General features: G+C 44.9%; 1 protein-coding gene across 1 annotated transcript in view; it reads right to left on the reverse strand.

Moving 5' to 3' along the window:
* The window catches only part of stard9 (StAR-related lipid transfer (START) domain containing 9), a 388283-nt gene that overhangs the window by 108868 nt on the left and 257360 nt on the right, over positions 1-22055 (reverse strand). The window contains exons 16-19 of the mRNA XM_072487657.1: positions 20014-20193; positions 13331-13382; positions 10100-10237; positions 4668-4750 (exon numbers count right to left, since the gene is read on the reverse strand). Of these exons, the coding sequence (XP_072343758.1) occupies positions 4668-4750; positions 10100-10237; positions 13331-13382; positions 20014-20193 (453 nt within the window). The remainder of the gene's footprint in view (positions 1-4667; positions 4751-10099; positions 10238-13330; positions 13383-20013; positions 20194-22055) is intronic.

Below are 22055 nucleotides of genomic sequence, written 5' to 3' on the forward strand. Positions count from 1 at the left end.
TAATCATCTCTTGGTGCTGATTGACTAGAACATGGATAAGCTCTGATCGCCTTGGGAAAGAGGTTTCAGTATTAACTCAGGCCCAAATCCATTTACCACAGGCTTGTGTCGTCGTGTTTCCCTTCCTTATCGAAGATGGTTGTTTCTTGCATGCAGAGGAGTCATCTGTTGTGTGTTCTAACATGGTCGTGGAGCCTGATTGCAGACCCACATGGCTGTCCACAGTATGGGAAAGGATGAATTTCCTAATGTCGTTGGGACTGTCTGACCTTTCAAGATTGCCTGTAGTCCTTATGGCTGACTGTATTCTGTGCAGTACAAAGGAAACAATGCCACTACTTGAGATTGTTCCCCAGGTGCCTTTTTCTCCCAGTCCATCGTGGACATGCTGCTTTCCTCAGGTTCACCTTCAAGCAGTCCTTGAACCTTAATCTTGGCCTACTTCACAAGCAGTGCACCAGCTTGTGTAAAGAAGCTAAAATTACCATTTTCAGAATGGTATTGGCAGATGCCTGTTGGGACATCACCTACACCCTCAGTCTACGAAAAATCCATGGCATGGAGCTGGATTTGAAAATGGAAGGATATAGGGAGTAAAATACCTTTATTAGGGCTTAGTTAGCCTCACTTTCCAATAGTGTTTTGTTACATTGAAGAGACTATGTACATGTTTTTATTTGGTCTTGGGATGAGGATATCATTGGCAAGGTTGTGATTCTTCAGTTCCCTCAAGAAGGTGGTGGTGTACCAATAGAATGACTTGCAATGCCACCTGAGGGCAGTTAAGAGTTGACTGTAAGTTTCCTTCCCTAAAAGTAAAACTTCTTGAATTGTTAGAGCCCAATGATTTGGCACTTTGATACCCGCCCACGCCATGGTGCAGCAGAGGGTCCTGAACGTGGTCGGCGGCCCAGAGGAAGGGAAGGGGAGGTCGGCCGTGGACGAGGAAGTGAGACCCGGCTGAGTTACGGTTCCCTGTGACATGTGTGTTAACCCCCCCACACAAACACACACACACCACCCTCACCCCCACACCACCCTCAACCCCCCCCCACACCACCCTCAAACCCCCCCCCCCACACCACCCTCACCCCCACACCACCCTCACCGCCATACCACCCTCACCCCCATACCAGCCCCACATCCACATCATCCCCATTCCCCTCTGGCCCGCGGTCTAATCATGCATCTTGCCTCGAGTCTTACAGGATCTGCTGGAGATGGGGCAGGTTACATAGATACATAGAAGATAGGAGCAGGAGGAGGCCTTTTGGCCCTTCTTGCCTGCTCCGCCATTCATCACGATCATGGCTAATCATCCAACTCAATAACTTAATCCTGCTTTCTCCCCATAGCCTTTGATCCCGTTTGCCCCAAGTGCTATATCCAGCCGCCTCTTGAATATATTCAATGTTTTATCATCAACTATTTCCTGTGGTAATAAATTCCACAGGTTCAATGCTCTTTGGGTGAGGAAATGTCTCCTCATCTGTCCGAAATGGTTTACCCTGTATTCTCAGACAATGACCCCTGGTTCTGGACACACCCACCATCGGGAATATCTTCCCTGCATCTACCCTGACTAAGTCCATTTAGAATTTTATAAGTCTCTATGAGATCCCCCCTCATTCTTCTGAACTCCAGCAGGAACAATCCTAACCTAGTCAATCTCTCCTCATATGACAGTCCCACCATCCCTGGAATCAGTCTGGTAAACCTTCGCTGCACTCCCTCGAGAGCAAGACATCCTTCCTCAGTAAAGGAGACCAAATCTGCACACAATATACCAGGTGTGGCCTCACCAAGGCCCTGTATAATTGCAACAACACAGCTCCTGTACTCGAAACCTCTCGCAATGAAGGCCAACATACCATTAGCTTTCTTTACCGCCTGCTGTACCTGCATGCTTACCTTCAGTGACTGGTGCACAAGGACACCCAGGTCCCGCTGCACACTCCCCTCTCCCAATATCCTGCTTTCGCTTCCAAAGTGAATAACTTCACACTTATCCAGATTATACTCCATCTGCCATTGATTTGCCCAATCGCCCAACCTGTCCAGATCTTGCTGTAGGATCACTGCATCCTTGTCACAGTTCACCCTCCCACCCAACTTGATATGATCTGCAAACTTTGAGATGTAACATTTTGTTCCCTCATCCAAATCATTAATATATATTGTGAATAGCTGGGGTCCCAGCACCGATCCCTGTGGCACCCCACTAGTAACTGCCTGCCAATGTGAAAAGGACCCATTAATCCCTACTCTTTGTTTCCTCTCTGACAACCAGTTTTCTATCCACCTCAATACACTTCCCCCAATCCTATGTGCTTTAATCTTGCACAATAATCTCTTAAACAGGACTTTGTCAAATGCATTCTGGAAGTCCAAACATCGACTGGCTCTCTCTTATCAACTGTTCTAGTTACATCTTCAAAGAATTCTAAGGACTACACGAGGGGCTGTCAGCGAGCATCCAGCACCTGCAGGTGCAGTTGGAGGAGTCCAACCGCGTGCAGGAGCAGGCGTCGACCATGCGTGCCAATGGTGGAGACATTGGGGTGGCGGTTTTGGCTACGGATCAGCATGAGCAAGGCTTGGGGCATTCTATGCAGGTGCTGGCCGAGGCCCAGGACAGGGTTGCCCCCTCACAAGCAACAATGTTCAGGGCCACCTGGAAATCGCAGCGTCCTGTGCGCGTTGGCCCTGGTGCACATGCCGTGCAGCCTCCCTTGCCGACCTGGGCCCCACGTCCTGCCCATCCTTCCCCTCACCTGCATCTTCCTCGTTGGACGAGGACTGGAGTCTCTCCTCCAGCACGTCGCCCCTCTGTTGTGCAATATTGTGGATGACGCAGCAGACCGCCACGATGTGGGCAATCCTCTCAGCATCATACTGGAGGGCGGTCCGGTCACCTGAGCCACATTTTCAAGAGGCCAAAGCACTGCTTAATCATGCTCCTGGTTGCTGTATGTGTGTCGTTGTAGCCACGACCACCAACGGATAACTCTTGTCACCTAGGAGCCAACACTCCGGGCGGGGGGGTAGAGTAGAGATCTCGAGTATGAACAGGTCAGGAATCCTAATTACCCTTGAGAAATTGATAGTGAGCCATCTTCTTAACTGATGCAGTCCATGTGGTGTAGGTACACCTGCACACGGTCATAACGAGAGTCCCAGGATTTTGACCCAACAATAGCAAAGGAACAATATTCTTTTAAAAATAAATTTAGAGCACCCAATTGGTTTGTGAGGGTGAGACCCACGCAGACACGGGGAGAATGTGCAACTCCACATGGACAGTGACCCGGGGCCGGCACCGAACAGGGGTCCTCGGCACCATGAGGCTGCAGTGTTAACCACTGTGCCACCTTGTCGATCAATAGTGAAGGAACAATTATATATTTCCAAGTCAGGATGGTGTGTGGTTTGGAGGGGAACTTGCAGCTGGTGGTGTTCCCATGCATTGCTGTCCTGTCCTTCTAGGTGGTAGAGGTTGCGGGTTTGGAAGGTGCTGTCGAAGGAGCCTTGGATAGTGTAACAAACTTGAAAGTTTGGCCTTCAAGAGGACTGTCGCATTTGTGATTTGTCCTGCCATGAGATACCCAGAATGTAACACAAACAGCGCAGATAACATTTTTGAGCTCCCTTTCTTGATGTCCAGACGTTGTCCATGTTTCATAGCCATAGAGCAAGGTGCTGAGAACTCAGGCCTCATAAACCTGCATCTTGGTCTAAGAGTCACCTTGATGTTGTTCAATGCATGAATCCAGGGCAATAAAGAGCTAATCAATAGACATCAGTTTGGATCCTCCCCTACAAATTAACCAACTTTTAAAATATAAATTTAAAATACCCAATTCTTTTTTTTTCCAATTAAGGGGCAATTTAGCATGGTCAATCCACCTGCCCTGCACATCTTTGGGTTGTGGGGGTGAGACCTAAGCAGATACAGGGAGAATGTGCAAACTCCACACGGACAGTGACCCGGGGCCGGGATCGAACCCAGGTCCTCAGCGCTGTGAGGCAGCAGTGCTAACCACTGCACCACTGTGCTGTCCCAACACCAAGTTATTTTCTATGCACATTTCAAATTTAAACCCTTGTGGCATTCTTCCTTTCCCAACCCTTAGAACCACCAACAACCTCAGAGGATTACCCTTTGCTGAGGTGAACCAAAGTTTTTGTTTCCCACTTCCCTCTGCCCTCTCAAAGAAACACTGATGAATTGCCAGCACAATACATTTTTGTCCAATGGGAAGCTGGATCATCGTGCCCGAACAAGCTTTAGTATTGATCCACAGAAGCTGGATTCCGAGAGACAGCCCAGATGCCAGTGTTTTAACTTGTTATATCATCCAGTTCTCCTCCAGAGTACAAATTGGTATCAGCTCCAAACCTGGATTCCATAATTGAGTCCTTTAAAGTCACCTCTGTCAAATGTCAGTTCCACAAAAATGGTTGTGTTTTCGATATTCTTTAGAATTTTCAAAAATAATTGTAAGCTCTGTTACTATGCTGTATATTCTACCTAAAAACAGTTGCAGAATTTCCAATGATGGACAATGCAGATCTCAATCATGTCACATTTTAAACACACCAAGAATACAGTGCGAACTACAAAAACATTTATTAATTAAGCACATATGATCAGACAATAAACTCACAGCTCTCCTTTGTCTCAACTTTGCAGCTTCGGTTGGATGGTTAAACCTGAACTTATGCACCTTTCCTAGTGCTATAACAGCACCTGTAAACAAAATTGAATCACACTAAATAAAGTTCACAAGTAATGGAAGAAGTCTAGGGACAATGTATGAGCACAATTATTTTGCTACAAAGAAAAAAAATGCAAAACCACAGGCATTCTTCCAGACAAAATATTTGGAAATCTTACATGGCATTGTTTATGGGCAGTCTGTGGAGCAAAGCTGTGATATTTTCCTGCTAACTTGGCCTCTCAGGTATTTTATGTTTGCATGTGATACAAATAGATTGCCACTATTCTTGTAGTCAGACAGCAACTGCAATGGCTTGTAAATAAATGTCTAGCCCCAAGTCAGAAGAATTCAGTTACCATCTTTTTAAAATATAAAATGTACATAGAACATAGAACAATACAGCGCAGTACAGGCCCTTCGGCCCACGATGTTGCACCGAAACAAAAGCCATCTAACCTACACTATGCCATTATCATCCATATGTTTATCCAATAAACTTTTAAATGCCCTCAATGTTGGCGAGTTCACTACTGTAGCAGGTAGGGCATTCCACGGCCTCACTACTCTTTGCGTAAAGAACCTACCTCTGACCTCTGTCCTATATCTATTACCCCTCAGTTTAAAGTTATGTCCCCTCGTGCCAGCCATATCCATCCGCGGGAGAAGGCTCGCACTGTCCACCCTATCCAACCCCCCTGTAGCTGCAACTATAATGAGGTGTGGTACTTTGAAGTGTGATGGGAATGCATGAAATGCAAGACTTATTACATACGTGGCACCCACATGATCTAGTTCATTGTGAGTTAGTGGAAATGTAATGACTTGGTATTTATACTACAAGAACACTGTAGTGATATTCCCAAGCTTGAATCTCATGATGATGTTCATAGGAAAACTGGTAATCAAAGTTTTGATTATGATAGATTTTAAAAATTGGTTGATGGGATTAGGGCGTCGCTGGCGAGGCCAGCATTTATTGCCCATCACTAATTGTCCTGGAGAACATGGCGATGAACCTTCTTGAACTGCTGAAGTCCATATGGTGTAACTCACACCCACAGTGCTGTTAGGGAGAGAATTTGATCCAGCAGCAGTAAAGGAACGGAATATATTTCCAAGTCGGCATGGTGTCTGGCTTGGAGGGGACTTGCAGATGGTGTTTCCATGGATCACATGCCCTTCTCCTTCTAGGTGGAAGAGGTCACGGGTTTAGAAGATGCTGTTGAAGGAACCTTTGTGAGTTGCTACAGTGCATCTTGCATATGGTACACACTGCTTGCTGCCACTGTGTGTTGGTAATGGAGTGAGTGTGGTGGATGGGGGCCCAATCAAGCAGGCTGCTTTGTCCTGGATGTTGTCTTGAGTGTTGTTGGAGCTGCACTCATCCAAGCAAGTGAAGATAATTCCATCACACTCCTGACTTTTGCCTTGTGGTGGTGGACAGGCTTTGAGTAATCGGGAGGCAAGTTACTCGCTGCAAGATTCGCAATCTCTGACCTGTTCTTGTAACCATGGTATTTATATGGCTAGCCCTTTCAGCTTCTAGTAAATGGTAATCGCCAGGATGCCAAGTGTGGAGGATTCAGCGACGGTAATGCCACTGAATGTCAAGGCGAGGTGGTTAAATTGTCTCTTGGTGTAGATTGTCATTGCCTGGCACAAGTGTGGCGCAAATGTTAGTTGTCACTTATCTGCCAAAACCTGAATATTGTCCAGATTTTGCTGCATATAGACACAGACTGATTCAGAATGAGGATTTGGGAATGGTGCTGGACATTGTTCGCTGACATTGTCAGCGAACATCGCCACTTTTGACCTTATGATGGAGGGAAGGTCATTGATGAAGTAGCTAAATATGGTTGTGCCTAGGACACTATCTTAAGGAACACGTGCTGCGATGATGTGATAATGTCTGCGATTAAGATGATGGCCTTCAACAACCACAATGGTGAAAGTGATTAATTTAGAGGGCTATGGAGATAGGGCTGGGGAATGGGACTAGCTAGGTAGCTCTTTCTGGAGTCAGTACAGACATGATGGGCCGAATGTTGTCCTTCTGTGTTGTAACTGTAATGGTGTGGTGAACACAGCCCAGTGCATCACATAAGCTTGCCACCCCAACATTGATTCTGTATACACCTCCCGCTGCCTCAGGAAGGCAGACAGCATTATCAGAGACCTCTCCCACCCAGGTATTGCCTTCTTCCAGACCTTCCATCCGGCAGAAGGTGCAGAAGTCTGAAGACCCGCACATCCAGACATACAAACACCTTCTTCCCCACAGCTACAAGACTCCTCAATGACTCCCTCTCGGACTGATCTATTCCCTGTAAGAACACTATTCATGATGCCCTATGCTGTTCTTGCTCATGTATTTACTTTGTTTAGCCCCTGGTAATGCACTGTAACCAATCACTGTTTGTCGATGTACCATTGTCAATGTTCTCTGTTGATTATTCTTTTTGCCTACTATGTACGTACTGTGTACGTTTCCTCGGCCGCACAAAACTACTTTTACTGCACTTCGGTACATGTGACAATAAGTCAAATCAAAATAAAATTCTATGATTCTATCTGCAAATAACTTAAGTACAATGATAGGAGCCAAAAGAGAAATATTTCAGATTGGTTGGTTTGAAATCATTCATTAGATATCACAGCTGTGATTAAGGAGGGCACGATGGAGGATTTGAGCACTGAGGCAATATGGGTAGAGCTAAGAAATAGGAAGGGTGCAGTAACATTGTTGGGATTTTACTACAGGCCTCCCAAAAGCGAGCGTGAAGTAGAGGTACAAATATGTAGACAGATTATAGAAAAATGTAGGAGCAATAGGGTGGTCGTGATGGGAGATTTTAACTTCCCCAACATTGAATGGGACTCATGTAGTGTTGGAGGTGTAGATGGAGCAGAATTTGTAAGGAGCATCCAGGAGAGTTTTTAAAGAGCAGTATGTAAATAGTCCAACTCGGGAAGGGGCCATACTGGACCTGGTATTGTGGAATGATCCCGGCCAGGTGGTTGAAGTTTCAGTCGGTGATTACTTTGGGAATAGCGATTATAATTCCGTAAGTTTTAGAATACTCATGGACAAAGAAGAGAGTGGCCTTAAAGGAAGAGTGCTAAATTGGGGAAAGGCCAAGTATAACAAAATTCAGCAGGAGCTAGGGAATGTGGATTGGGAGCAGCTGTTTAAGGGTAAATCCACATTTGAAATGTGGGAGTCTTTTAAGGAAAGGTTGATTAGAGTGCAGGACAGACATGTCCCTGTGAAAATGAGGGATAGAAATGGCAAGATTAGGGAACCATGGATGACGGGTGGAATTGTGAGACTAGCTAAGATGAAAAAGGAGGCATACATAAGATCTAGGCGACTTAAAACTGATGAAGCTTTGGAGGAATATCAGGAAAGTAGGACAAATCTCAAACGCGCAATAAAGAGGGCTAAAAGTATTCATGAAATATCTTTGGCTAACAGGGTTAAGGAAAATCCCAAAGCCTTTTATTCATATATAAGGAGCAAGAGGGTAACTAGAGAAAGGATTGGCCCACTCAAAGACAAAAGAGGAAATTTATGCATGGAGTCAGAGGAAATGGGTGAGATTCTTAATGAGTACTTTGCATCGGTATTCACCAAGGAGAGGGACATGACGGATGTTGAGGCTAGGGATGGATGTTTAAATACTCTAGGTCAAGTCGGCAGAAGGAAGGGGGAAGTTTTGGGTATTCTAAAAGGCATTAAGGTGGACAAGTCCCCAGGTCCAGATGGGATCTATTCCAGGTTACTGAGGGAAGCGAGGGACGCAATAGCTGGGGCCTTAACAGATATCTTTGCAGCATCCTTGAGCACAGGTGAGGTCCCGGAGGACTAGAGAATTGCTAATGTTGTCCCTTTGTTTAGGAAGGGTAGCAGGGATAATCCAGGGAATTATAGACCTGTGAGCTTGACGTCAGTGGTAGGCAAACTGTTGGAGAAGATACTGAGGGATATGATCTATTCACATTTGGAAGAAAATAGACAGCATGGTTTTGTGCAGTGAAGGTCATGTCTTACAAACCTAATAGAATTCTTTGAGGAAGTGACAAAGTTAATTGATGAGGGAAGGGCTGTAGATGTCATATACATGGACTTCAGTAAGGCGTTTGATAAAGTTTCCCATGGCAGGTTGTTGGAAAAAGTGAAGTCGTATGGGGTTCAGGGTGTACTAGCTAGATGGATAAAGAACTGGCTGGGCAACAGGAGACAGAGAGTAGTGGTGGAAGGGAGTGTCTCAAAATGGAGAAAAGTGACTAGTGGTGTTCCACAGGGATCCGTGCTTGGACAACTGTTGTTTGTGATATACATAAATGATCTGGACGAAGGTACAGATGGTCTGATTAGCAAGTTTGGAGATGATACTAAGATTGGTGGAGTTGCAGATAGCGAGGAGGACTGTCAGAGAATACAGCAAAATATAAATAGATTGAAGAGTTGGGCAGAGAAATGGCAGATGGAGTTCAATCCAGGCAAATGCGAGGTGATGCATTTTGGAAGATCTAATTCAAGAGCGGACTATACGGTCAATGGAAGAGTCCTGGGGAAAATTGATGTACAGAGAGATCTGGGAGTTCAGGTCCATTGTACCCTGAAGGTGGCAACGCAGGTCGATAGAGTGGTCAAGAAGGCATACAGCATGTTTGCCTTCATCGGACGGGGTATTGAGTACAAGAGTCGGCAGGTCATGTTACAGTTGTATAGGACTTTGGTTAGGCCACATTTGGAATACTGTGTGCAGTTCTGGTCGCCACATTACCAGAAGGATGTGGATGCTTTAGAGAGGGTGCAGAGGAGGTTCACCAGGATGTTGCCTGGTATGGAGGGTGCTAGCTATGAAGAAAGGTTGAGTAGATTACGATTGATATCATTGGAAAGACGGAGGGTGAGGGGGGACCTGATTGAGGTCTACAAAATTATGAGAGGTATGGACAGGGTGGATAGCAACAAGCTTTTTCCAAGAGTGAGGGTGTCAATTACAAGGGGTCACGATTTCAAGGTGAGAGGGGGAAAGTTTAAGGGAGATGTGCGTGGAAAGTTTTTTACGCAGAGGGTGGTGGGTGCCTGGAACGCTTTGCCAGCGGAGGTGGTAGAGGCGGGCACGATAGCATAATTCAAGATGCATCTAGACATATATATGAACGGGCGGGGAACAGAGGGAAGTAGATCCTTGGAAAATTGGCGACAGGTTTAGATAAAGGATCTGGATTAGCGCAGGCTGGGAGGGCCGAAGGACCTGTTTCTGTGCTGTAATTTTCTTTGTTCTTTGTTTGTTCTATTATTAATAGAAATTATGCACAGATGGCAATAACTGGATGTATTAGTGATAAAAATAAGTAATTACCTTGGGACAAACGACATGAATGGGTGATGTCCAGTTCATTAACAGTGCACTGTGACCCTCCAATTGGTTCAAGCGTCACTACACCATTGTCATTATGAATGACACAGTGCTCTGTCTCCACCCAAGGACCCTGCAGAACTATAATAACAATTGTTATAGTGGGTTTCTTCCCCAACTGTTGAAACTTTTTTAAAAATTAGGTCACTATTTTAAAAGGGTTCTTAAACTTCACTTTAATTGCCTTTAATCCAAGTAACGGCATACAAATGGTGACTTTCAGTGACTTTTATCCACTGGCTCAACAAAGTGACCTGCCCATTCGTTTTTGCTGCTCCCTTGCCCTTACTGATACAGGACAAAGTACTTGTGTTAACAATCTCAAATAGTTGTCTTATATTTTAAAGAGACTCTAGATCATGGCAGTAAAGTCTTACCAAAACTTGTTTTTATGTTAATTTGTTTTCCAAATTATCTGGAACAACAAAGATGCACAGCACAAGCCATTTGACCCAAATGATCCACATCAGTTTTTATTCTTCCTACACCCTGCCTTCACCCCCTCCCCATCTAATTCCATCAGATCCTTCTACTTCTCTCTCCCTCATGTATTTATCTACCTTGCCCTTAGATGCATTTCTGCTATTCAGCTCAATAACTCCTTGTAGTGTTCCATATTTTTTTTAAAACCTTGCCAATTAAGGGGCAATTAACGTGGCCAATCTTCCTACCTTGCACATCTTTCGATTGTGGGGGTGAGATCCACGCAGACATCGGGAGAATGTGCAAACTCCATACGGACAGTGGCCTGGGACTGGGATCAAACCAGTGTCCTTGGTGCCATGAGGCAGCAGTGCTAAGCACTGCGCCACCCCAAATTCCAAATTTTGATCACTCTCTGGACGAGGACGTTTATCCTGACTAGTGACTATCTTATAATTATGGCCCCTCTTGTTGAACTACCCAAAGGCTAACATACCATTTGTTTTACTAATTATCTGATGTACTTTCATGTTAAACTTTGTGATTTGTGTATAATGACGTCCCTATAAACATCAACATTTCTCAGTCCCTCACAATTTGAAAGGTATTTTGTAGACTTTTTTTTCTTTTAAAGAGAATAGCTTAAAACATTCCCACGTGGTATTCCATCGGCAATGCTCTTGCTTATTCACTTAGCCTGTACCAATCCTTTGCAGCCTCTTTGCATTCTCCTCACCACTTAGTGTCCCACCTCACTTCTACAGCAAATTCAGATGTATTATATTTGAACCCTTCATGTAAGCCATAAATATAAATTGTAAATAGTGGAGGCCCAAGCACTGATCCTTTTGCCAACCCAAAAACGGTCTGTTTCCTCCTACTCTCTGTTTTGTGTTAGTGACTCCATGCTAACATATTATCCTCAATCACACAAGTTCTAATTTTGTGTAATAACCTCATGTGTGCCACCTAATCCTGGCAGAGATTAATGTAAGACACAGTTTTCTAACCTCAGCTTCTGCTGCCTGATATTGTTCCCAGTGAATGTAAACAATTGCCTGGATTGCTAAACTTTGTGTCCTGTCGTTCAAGGTGTCAACGCTCAGCATTAATTCGTTTGTACTGATTTAATATGAGGCATTTAAAAGTTTATCATTTCTTGGGTTAACTGAAATTCAGCAATTCCATTAGGAAGGAATGAGTGCTTATGGCCCAGTGTACATGCCAAGCTGCAGATTATCTATCACTGGATGTACAGTATATAACCCATTGATTCTGATGAGTGGCAGTGGGCTCTTGAGAATTGAAACATTTGTCCATAGGAAACCACTGGACTTGAATAATTGCAACTTTAGTTGGTTAAAGTTGATGGAAGAAACTTACTGGCTTAAAGGTTTGCAAGAGATCAAACATTACAGGAGCCACATTATGGTCAATAGGGATGAAGTCGAGCCACTAAAACATATACATTTTATCCATGCATTTTCATAAATACTGCTTCAATTTTGATTTGACTAAAGGCCCTCCCCACCCACCCAGACCCCCAACAAAAATCATGTTCCATGAAACAGAAAAACCCGAGTTCACAAACAAGGCAAACTTGATTCTGCCAATAATGTGTGCTACAGGGCAAGGCTGTTCCAGCAACTGAGATCAAGTTAGGGGTTTGGGTGTCAAATGTGGGGTGAAGTTGAGGTGAAGAGCAAGAAATGCAAACAAAGAGTAGTTAAGTGAAAACAACGGGCGGCATAGAACATAGAATATACAGTGCAGAAGGAGGCCATTCGTCCCATCGAGTCTGCACCGACCCACTTAAGCCTACATTTCCACCCAATCCCCGTAACCCAATAACCGCATCTAACATTTTTGGACACTAAGGGCAATTTGGCATGGCCAATCCACTTAACCTGCATGTCTTTGGACTGTGGGAGGAAACCGGAGCGTCCGGAGGAAATCTACGCAGACACGGGGAGAACGTGCAGACTTCGCACAGATAGTGACCCAGCAGGGAATCGAACCTGGGACCCTGGCGCTGTGAAGCCACAGTGCTATCCATTTGTGCTACCGTGCTGGCCGAACCATAGTTTGCACAGTGGTTAGCACTACTGCCTCACAGCTTCAAATACCTGGGTTCAATTCTGACATCGGATAACCGTGTGGAGTTTCTCCCTGTTCTGTGTGCGTTTCCTCTGCGTGCTCCAATTTCCTCCCACAGCCTAAAGATGTGCAGATTGGCGAATTAGCCATGCTAATATTGCACAAAGGTTAGGTGGGGTTATGGGGATAGAGGCGGGGATTCGGCCTAGGTGGGATATTATATCGGAGCTAGGGCTTGTGCTGACTCGTTGGGTCGAATGGCCTCCTTCTGCACTGTAGGGATACTGTGATTCTATGGAAGGGTTTACGGTTAGATATTGTGATATGAAACGGATTCACTGTAATAATGTTCTCATTGCAGGTAATACTGTTGTAAAGATGAGTGAAGAATAGATTTCAGTGAGCGAGGAAATAACATGACCTCCAAAACTGGGAAGTAATGTCTAGTTGTTTGAATGAGCCTGCTAATGGATAATAAGGGGGAAAGTTGAGTTTGCTTTAACTTTATAGTTGATTTCAACTATGCTCTGAACCCTAACATGAACACAGACCAGGAAATGTTGAATCCGTATGGTGGTGGTGCAAGTACACATAGCACAAATGAAAAAAAAAAATCATTATAACTCTGAGATAAACTCATTTTTGTGCACTTACCAATGTCTTGTTCTGCCTCAGCGTCAAGTCCCCCAATCTTCGTTGTTCCCTCCTAAAACCATGAAGACATTGAAATCAACGGAATATCCTCATCAAGCACAAAATAATCTCAGAATTGCACCAAAGGGAGAAGAACCAAATCTCTTTTTCAAGATCAGATGCGTTTCACTGTACATACGTATAAACAATATTCTTGAGAGAAAGTTGGAGTGTAAATCTTCATGTTTACATTAAACTAGCACTTCAAGTCAGGTTCTATTTAATTGAAATATATTAAAGACCCAATACATTTAATATGAAAATAATTTAAAGTTGCCTTTTCACGAGAGCTTCATAAAGAGCATTCTGAAAGTTTAAAATTAAATTCAAAAGACACTCCACAGCAGTGGATGCATTCAGAGTTTCTCACTACTAAGCTACGTCACAACAGATAGGAAAAATAACATAACAAACCAAATTATGGGTCACAGCTCTGCTTGTTATAAGGGTATCTTTTGAAATATTTTTGCGAGAGTGTGGAGATAGTTCATTAAATAGCAAGGAACCATGGGCGGAATCCCCCCCCCCCCCCCCACGCCGGGTGGGAGAATCGCTGGGGCGCCCCCGAGTCCCGCCACGCCACCCCGGCACCCGATTCTCCCACTCCCCCAAACTGGCGCGGCGAGAATCACGGCTGGCCGCTGGGAGAATCGCCGCTCGCCGTTTATAACGGGCGAGCGGCGATTCTCCGGCCCGGACGGGCCGACACCTTCCCGCCGGCGCCGGCCACACCTGGTCGCAGGGGGGGGGGGGCCCGCATTCGGTGCCCACCGATCGGCGGACCGGCCTCTCTGAAGGAGGACCTCCTTTCCTCCGCCGCCCCACAAAATCCATCCGACATCTTCTTGCGGGGCGGACGGCAACCGCGCATGTGCGTTTGACGTCATTTATGCGGCGCCAAGGCCTGGCCCGCGTAAATGACGCGACGCTGCTACTAGGTAGGAGAACAGGGGGCTGGGAGCGGTCTCCGACGCCAGAGTGAAACACTCCGGTTTTCACTCCGGCATCGGGACTTAGTCACCCGATGGGAGAATTGCGCCCCACAGCTGGTTTATGTTCTCACTGGTATAGTCACATTCAGGACGTCAAAAGCTACAATCGAGAATGCACCTTCTGAAAGGGCGGTGGAAACAGATTCAATGGTGATTTTCAAGAAAGGATTTTGATGTTTCCGTGAAAAGGAAAAAATTATTGGAGGGTACACGGAATGCACAGGTGAAAAAGGACTAATTAGATAGTTCTTTCAAAAGTCAGCCACGGCCCGCTGAGCTATAATTCTATAAAGTACACGAATATCAAAGTAGTAAAACTAAATAAAAGCAAACAATCTGATGATTTGGAATTAGGTTATGGAAATATATACTCTAGAGATCATCCATGCTGTTTCCAGATGTCGTACACCTTGCAACTACGCTGCTACAGTCAGGCACGGGTAGGGCAGTTGTAAAATTCTCATTTTAAATTTAGAGTACCCAATTCATTTTTCCAATTAAGGAGCAATTTAGCGCGGCCAATCCACCTAGCCTGCACATCTTTTGGGTTGTGAGGGTGAAGACCACGCAAACACGGAGAGAATGTGCAAACAGTCTGATGAGTCCTCATGGACAGTGACCCAGGGCCGGGATCGAACCTGGGACCTCGGCGCCGTGAGGATGTAGTGCTACCCACTGTGCCACCGTGTGGGCAGTTGGAAAATTGTTTGTGATGCTGGAAGTCAGCAGGCTAGGGCATATAGGTGTGCAAAACACACGGACCCGTTCAAATATTAATATCATTGCAGTGTACCATTAACTTGCATTGCTTTTACAGAGAAAATTAACTCCTAAAGTCAGAGAACAAACCATGCACACTTATCACAGCAATCAATTTAACTTTAGTAGGCACAACACATAGAAGAACAAATGATTAGTAATAGTTTCTGTACTTACAGCTGAGTAGGTCCAATAGATAAAGAAATCAAAAAGAAGAGAAAAAGAAAGGTAATTCAAAGAGGGGAAAAAGTGGTGGGTAACACTGTCTTCTCTTTAAAAGTAATGATTTATCAGCTATAACCTCTGATCTTTCTCCCTTTCTATATTTTAACAATATGACAATGGCCATAGCTCCTTTGATCTTCATTCTATCTGAATTTCAAACATACCAAACAAGAGGGTACTGAAACCAAAACCCACTGCACCATCTCCTACTTTAACTCATTATCTCTCTAAACAATGGTACATATTGCAAAAAGGACAATTTCTATATTCATCTTTTTCAAAACAGCTGAAGCTAAAATGAGAGCTGTAATAACCTGCACAGAACCCCTGCTGGCTTGATTGTTTCCCCATGTGGCTTGAGGAATATGAGCTCCCCCGCTAACTTTGGGGCTGATACCACGTTGTATACAAGGTCGGCCAGAAAGGAACCAACCGGCAGAGAGAGAGAGAGAACCCATTGTAAGTCGTACGATTTATAAATAAACGTCTTCTTTGTTTTACGCGTCTGACTCCTTTCACCTTTATTAAAAGAGTGATAATCAGCCAGTAGGGTCACAGATACTGAAGTAAAAATTCTGTAGGCAGTTTTACCCAATCTCCCATTAAATTGAGATGTTACTGGGATCTCCGGTGGCATAATGTAGGGGGAAGACATGCACGAGGTGGCTCCCGCTAGAGTAATGTACTTTTTGCCGCTTTTTTTTTAGAATTAGGGATATTTTCTTTTGAAAATCCACACAGTTAATGGAATAAGGAGCCTGCATGACTGAAATGCCCAGAAAAGTCAGGGGAAAGGCATTGGAATTCAGAAGGTCATCGATGGAGTCTGAGGCCTCTCACAGTTCACCGACAGGTAAAATGGCAGAGTCAGGCTCTGGGGCTCCGGCCACTCCACTAACGGCTGAGGTGCTGTCTGATACCTTGGTGAAGGAATTTGAAGGATTGTGTCGGAGGACCTCGGGAAATCAATGGAAGATGTCCTTGGCCCCCATCCGTGCAGCTGCAGAGAAAACTAATGAAACCGTGAAACCCCATGGAGCCACGATAAAAGATACAAAAGTGGCCCTCACGAGCCACAGTGACCGGATTGTCTCACTGGAATCGCAGCTGTCTTCGATGGCCGATGCGAATAAGTTGTTGAAGGCCAAGGTGAACAATGCAGAGAATCGGTCCAAGAGGTAGAATATTCGAATTGTGGGGCTGCCAGAGGGGATGAAAGATCCAATGCCCACGGAGAACTTTGCAGATATGTTTGGAACAATAGTGGGTGAGGGTAGATTCAAATCCCCTCCTGAATTGGATCGTGTCCACCGTACACTCCGGCTGAGGTGCCATCCTCAGGATCCACCGCATGTGGTAATAGTGAAATTCCATAGCTACAAGGAGAAAGAGCAGGTGCTGAGATGGGAGAAGGAACATCGAGTCTTTAAATGGGAAGGCCATGCCATCAGGTTTTACCAAGACGTGGGAGCAGAGCTGGCGAAGAACAGGGCTGCCTTCAATAGAGCCAAGGCCGTCCTGTATAAAAGTGGAGTCCAGTTCGGTGTGATCTACCCGGCTAGGATTAGAGTAACTTTCGATGGAAAGAACTATTTATTTGACACACCAGGTGAGGCAGGCTCCTGTGTTAAAAAACATAAGTTGGGCATGGCGTAATTGAGTTTTTAGGCTTTGAATTGTTGAGGTTTCGTGTTTGTTCTTGTATTTTCTTGTTCTTGGTGGGGTTGAATTTTTACAGGTCTGGTTTAGATTTGGGGTTTAGTTCTATGTGGGGTTCTGTTTTTTATGAAAATATATAGCTCACTTTCAGAGTTCAAGGTTTATGGGGTTTTAGTATTTTGTTGTTTGTAACCATTTTTCTTAACTCCAGTCAGGAGCCTCCCTGCTAACCTAATAGTTACCTAAATGGAGCAGTTTTGAAGGGTTGACTGCAGCTCATTATAGAAAATTTTAATGAGCTTCGAGTTCTTGTTTTGTTTACTTTTGTTGGAAGATTTGTTGGTATGGGCGTCATGGTAGCACATTGGGTGGCACTGTAGCACAGTGGTTAGCACTGTTGCTTCACAGTGCCAGGGACCCGGGTTCGATTCCCTGCTTGGCTGTCTGCGTGGAGTTTGCACATTCTCCCTGTGTCTGTGTGGGTTTCCTCCAGGTGCTCCGGTTTCCTCCCACTGGACCCGAAAGACATGCTGTTAGGTGAGGCGTTCTGAATTCTCCCTCTGTGCATCCAAACAGGCGCCGGAGTGTGGCAACTAAAGGTTTTTCACAGTAACCTCATTGCAGTGTTAATGTAAGCCTACTTGTGACAATAAAGATTATTATTATAAAAAATCATGAGGGGGCTGGGCAGTACAGGGAGAAGCTGTCCCTGCAAGTAAAAGAAGCAAGAAGGAGAGGGCAGAGATTTGCAACAGAACCAAGTGTTACGTGAGAAAAAGCTTTTTCACACAATAAATGGTTTGGGTCTGGAATGCACTGCCTGGAAGAGTGGTGCCGGCAGATTCAATTGAGGCAGTCAAGAGTGAATTAGATGATTGTTTGAATAGAAACAATGTGTAGGGGTATGGGGAATAGGCAGTGGATTGGCACTAAGTCACGCTGCTTGTTTGGTGAGCTGTGCAGACATGATGGTCTCCTTCTGCGCCGTAACAATTCTGTAATAAATGCCAATTTGGACTGGTGGGGCAAAATGGCCTGTTTCTGTGCCATTTATCCTTCGGAATCCTATGGGAGTCATATAGCAATTGAGGCATCCTCAGATTTGTCAAGCATCTTTGTTAATCAGAAGGGCTTCTGCTCCCTTAATGTGGTCTGATCTCTGACCACCACAATCATTTAAATCTGTGTCAGGTATCCAGAGAGCTGCCATAACACTTTCATCCTTTGGTAGTCTCAAGCTCTTAGGTTTTCGCTCCACTAAACAGCCTCAACGTTTGGCTCCTGGGTGACAATGGATAGCCACTCAAGGCCCCAGTGAGAAATCCTGCCAGAGAGGCACAGGAGAAATACAGCAGGAGCTGTGTCATCACCACTGCCACTGGCTTGCTCAAAATGAGGTTTTGCTGCCTTGGCTGATCTGGACATGACTTCAATGTGCTTCACTAAAGGTCTCCACAATTGTTGTGGTCTACTGTGCCCTTCAAAACATGGTGCAGCAGAGAGGAGTGGAGAAGGAGTAAGAGGAAGGTGGAAAGCACCAAGCATCCTCAGAGGAGGGAGAAAAAGCATAATGATTGCCATTGGCGTTTGTAACCACAAACCTGTCTGCCAGAGAAGTCTATGACGGCCTCATCCTGACAGGCTTCACATAAGAAAAGCAGTTACAAAATATCAACACTCCTGTGCAACCATCCCCCAGCAAACCTCCTTCCTACAGTCCCAGCTAGCTAACTATCACATTCACAGCCTGTCCTCATCAAGGCTATTCACCGGAATGAAACTGACTAGGGTCAAAGTAAAGCCTATGACAATGAATACTTCACATAAATTCACATAAAGAGCATCAATGTAATACTAACTATGTAATAGGCACACATGTGATTCCCTTTGTACAACTAAGGCCTTTTCCTAGTACGTGTTCTATTAGTTCTATATGGCCCAATCCCTGCGGTTTGAGCTAAGATAGAGGCAGGCTGTTCCATCCCCTGCTTTGAAATATGAGATGCCAGTGGCAGACATCCTCTGCACTTCAGCCCTACCAAAGACTGCTCCACCTGCACTTGTGCAGATCAGATTTGGTTGTGTATAACACAGTGCATGGCTCTGTCTGAGGGGGTACTATACCCATGAGGAGAAGCAAGAGTGAGGAAGTACGGATGCCATTGAATAGAGCTCCCACTGCCATCAGCCCTTTTCCTACCTTCTCTCTCAGGACTCACCTGCACATCCCTTCAAACCAAGGCCAGAGGAGAACTTGGCTGCATAACAATGTGGTGTTCAGCCATCAAAGTGATGCTTTGCTTGATCATCTGTAAACTGAGTGTGTGTTGACCAGTGGCCAGTATGCATTTGGTGGCCTACCTATCTCTCCATGAAGTCAGACAATCTTTAAATGGAAATGGTGCACTCATACCAGAAGTGGACTTGTCAATTCTTTGTGCATCTGGAAATGCTAGCAGGAGCTCACACATTCACCATTGCTGATCTACAAGTACTCATTTAGGTATGACTCTTGAGACTCAGTATCTATGTCCAGCTGAGCAAAGCTTGGAGTGCCCTCTGATGGGGGCTCTCCACTGCTGTGGCTCTCTCCAGCATCAGCTCCTACTGTACCATAATTAATCTTTTATCCTTCTCGATCCTGATGGTATGCCTCACTGTGAGCTTTCGCTCATCACCTATCAAGATCTCCGTGGAAATGCATTGAAAGGTTTCCCTACAGAGCGACACAGTGTGATCCTCATTTCTACAATTACTCACAGCTAGGAAGATTACGGGGTGCCTCCAAGGGGCAGAACAGAGCAAGTAAGTACCGGAAAATAGAAAGGATCTACCTGCACTTTCTCCTGCCTGATCTGCAGTAGCACAAGCATAGAAGCAGGTAACTCAGCAGCCAGGAGAACTTTTACAGGAATCTTTGAGAGAGAGCAGGAATATCACCAAGAGAATAGATAATGTTAAGGAATTAAATCAACAGTGAATCACTTCAAAACAGGTCTGAAATCTTACCCCAAGATGGTAGAGAGCAACACCTGTACTTAATATATCCTCATCCATTGCTATTAAATGAGGTAACAGAGAAGCAACAATCACCCCTGCTTTCCCTCGGTTTATGTCCACAGAGTATTCCTCCATGATTGCTTTTGTATCTTTCCATCGGTCTGTCCAATCTTGGGTAAGCTGGTCTACCTGAGAAAGATCACAATAATTCTTGTCATCAGTATTTAATCTGACATGTTACTAAACAGCGTTAATTAGGTACTTAATGTAATGGATTGTGATAAATAGGAAAACATTCAAACAATCTTATTGCTCCTTCAATGCCGCAACATATTAGTCATGGTTCAATGTTTTTTCACAGTTGTTCTCTCTGCTTCTAGAATTCACCTTTAATAAAGGCCCTCAAGTCAGCTTGAAGCCTTTAAGCTTGCCCTTCCCCCGCCTGCATGCTGGAAGAGGCTTTTGTCTTTCCTGCAGCTCCAGCCAAATCTTTTACTGTTTCTGTCGGGTCTGGTAACCAAGAGACATACCATTCCTGGGGGACACTGTCGGGGGAATGTTGCAGTCTTCTTCCCACACCGGGAAATGTCGAAAAAATTCCGTTGGGGGCCCTGTAAAGAGCCCAAAAGTCCGTTCCAAGCGGGAGCTGCCGAACATGCGACTTAGCTCTGCATAGCCACAACCGGAAGTCTTGTCATGGTTCAATGTTAAGAGTCAAAGAGTCATCTACAGTTCAGAAAGAAATAATTTGGCCCATCGAAGCAATGCCAGCTCTCCAGAGAACAGTCCACTCAGTCCCATTCCCTTGCTCTATCCCCATAACCCTGCAAGTTTATTTCCTTCAGCGCCAATCCAATTTCCTTTGAAATCACTGCTTGCCATTGCTTCCACCACTTTCATGGGTAACAAGGTCAACTTAATGTATAAAAAGTGTTTTTTCACTCGTTTCATCCTATATTTCTTGCCCAAAACCTTAAATCTGTGTCCACTATTTCTTGTATCATCAGCTAATGGGGACTGTTTTTTCTTGTCTATCTTATCTAAACCTGGTATAATCTTGCAAAGCTCTACCAAATTTCTTTTCAATCTTCTTTGCTCCAAGGAGAACAATCCCAGCTTCTCCAACCTAGGCTTCTAGCTAAAATGCCCCATTCCAGTAAATCTCCTCTGTACCCTCTCAAGAATATTCATAACCAAAATTGGAAGCAATATTCTCAGAGTCTGACCAAAGCTTTATACAGCAAGACATCCCTGCTTTAGTACTTGTATATCTATTTACAAAACCCAAGATTCTAAAAGCTTTGCTAACTATTCTCTCAAAGTGTCCTGCCATCTTAAAAGATCATGCATCCCTGCATATTCTTTAGATCTATGCCATGAAGTCTATATTGCCTCTCCCTATTCCTTCTGACAAAATGCCACACTTCACTTTTCTTTTCTTTTTTTTTACAAATTTAGAGTACCCAATTATTTTTTTTCCCCAATTAAGGGGCAATTATAACGTGGCCAATCCACCTAACCTGCACATCTTTTTGGTTGTGGGGGGTGAAACCCACACAGACTCGGGGAGAATGTGCAAACTCGGGCAGCACGGTGCGCAGTGGGTTAGCCCTGCTGCCTCAGTGTCGAGGTCCCAGGTTCAATCCCGGCTCTGGGTCACTGTCCGTGTGGAGTTTGCACATTCTCCCCGTGTTTGCGTGGGTTTCACCCCCACAACCCAAAAAATGTGCAGGCTAGGTGAATTGGCCACGCTAAATTGTCCCTTAATTGGAAAAAATTAATTGGGTACTCTAAATTTAAAAAAAAAAGAGAATGTGCAAACTCCACACGGACAGTGACCCAGGGCCGTGATTCGAACCCGGGTCCTCAGCGCCGCAGCCCTAGTGCTAACCACTGCGCCACCGTGCTGCCCAACACCTCACCTTTCTGTATTAAATTCCATCTGCCACTTGTCTGACCATTCTGCTAGCCTATCTATGTCTGTTTCAGTCGATTAGTATCCCCTTCACGTTTGCCACTCCAAGTTTAGTACTATTGACAAACAAAATTTT

Source organism: Scyliorhinus torazame, chromosome 2 (genome assembly GCF_047496885.1).
Source record: "Scyliorhinus torazame isolate Kashiwa2021f chromosome 2, sScyTor2.1, whole genome shotgun sequence".
Lineage (NCBI taxonomy): Eukaryota > Metazoa > Chordata > Chondrichthyes > Carcharhiniformes > Scyliorhinidae > Scyliorhinus > Scyliorhinus torazame.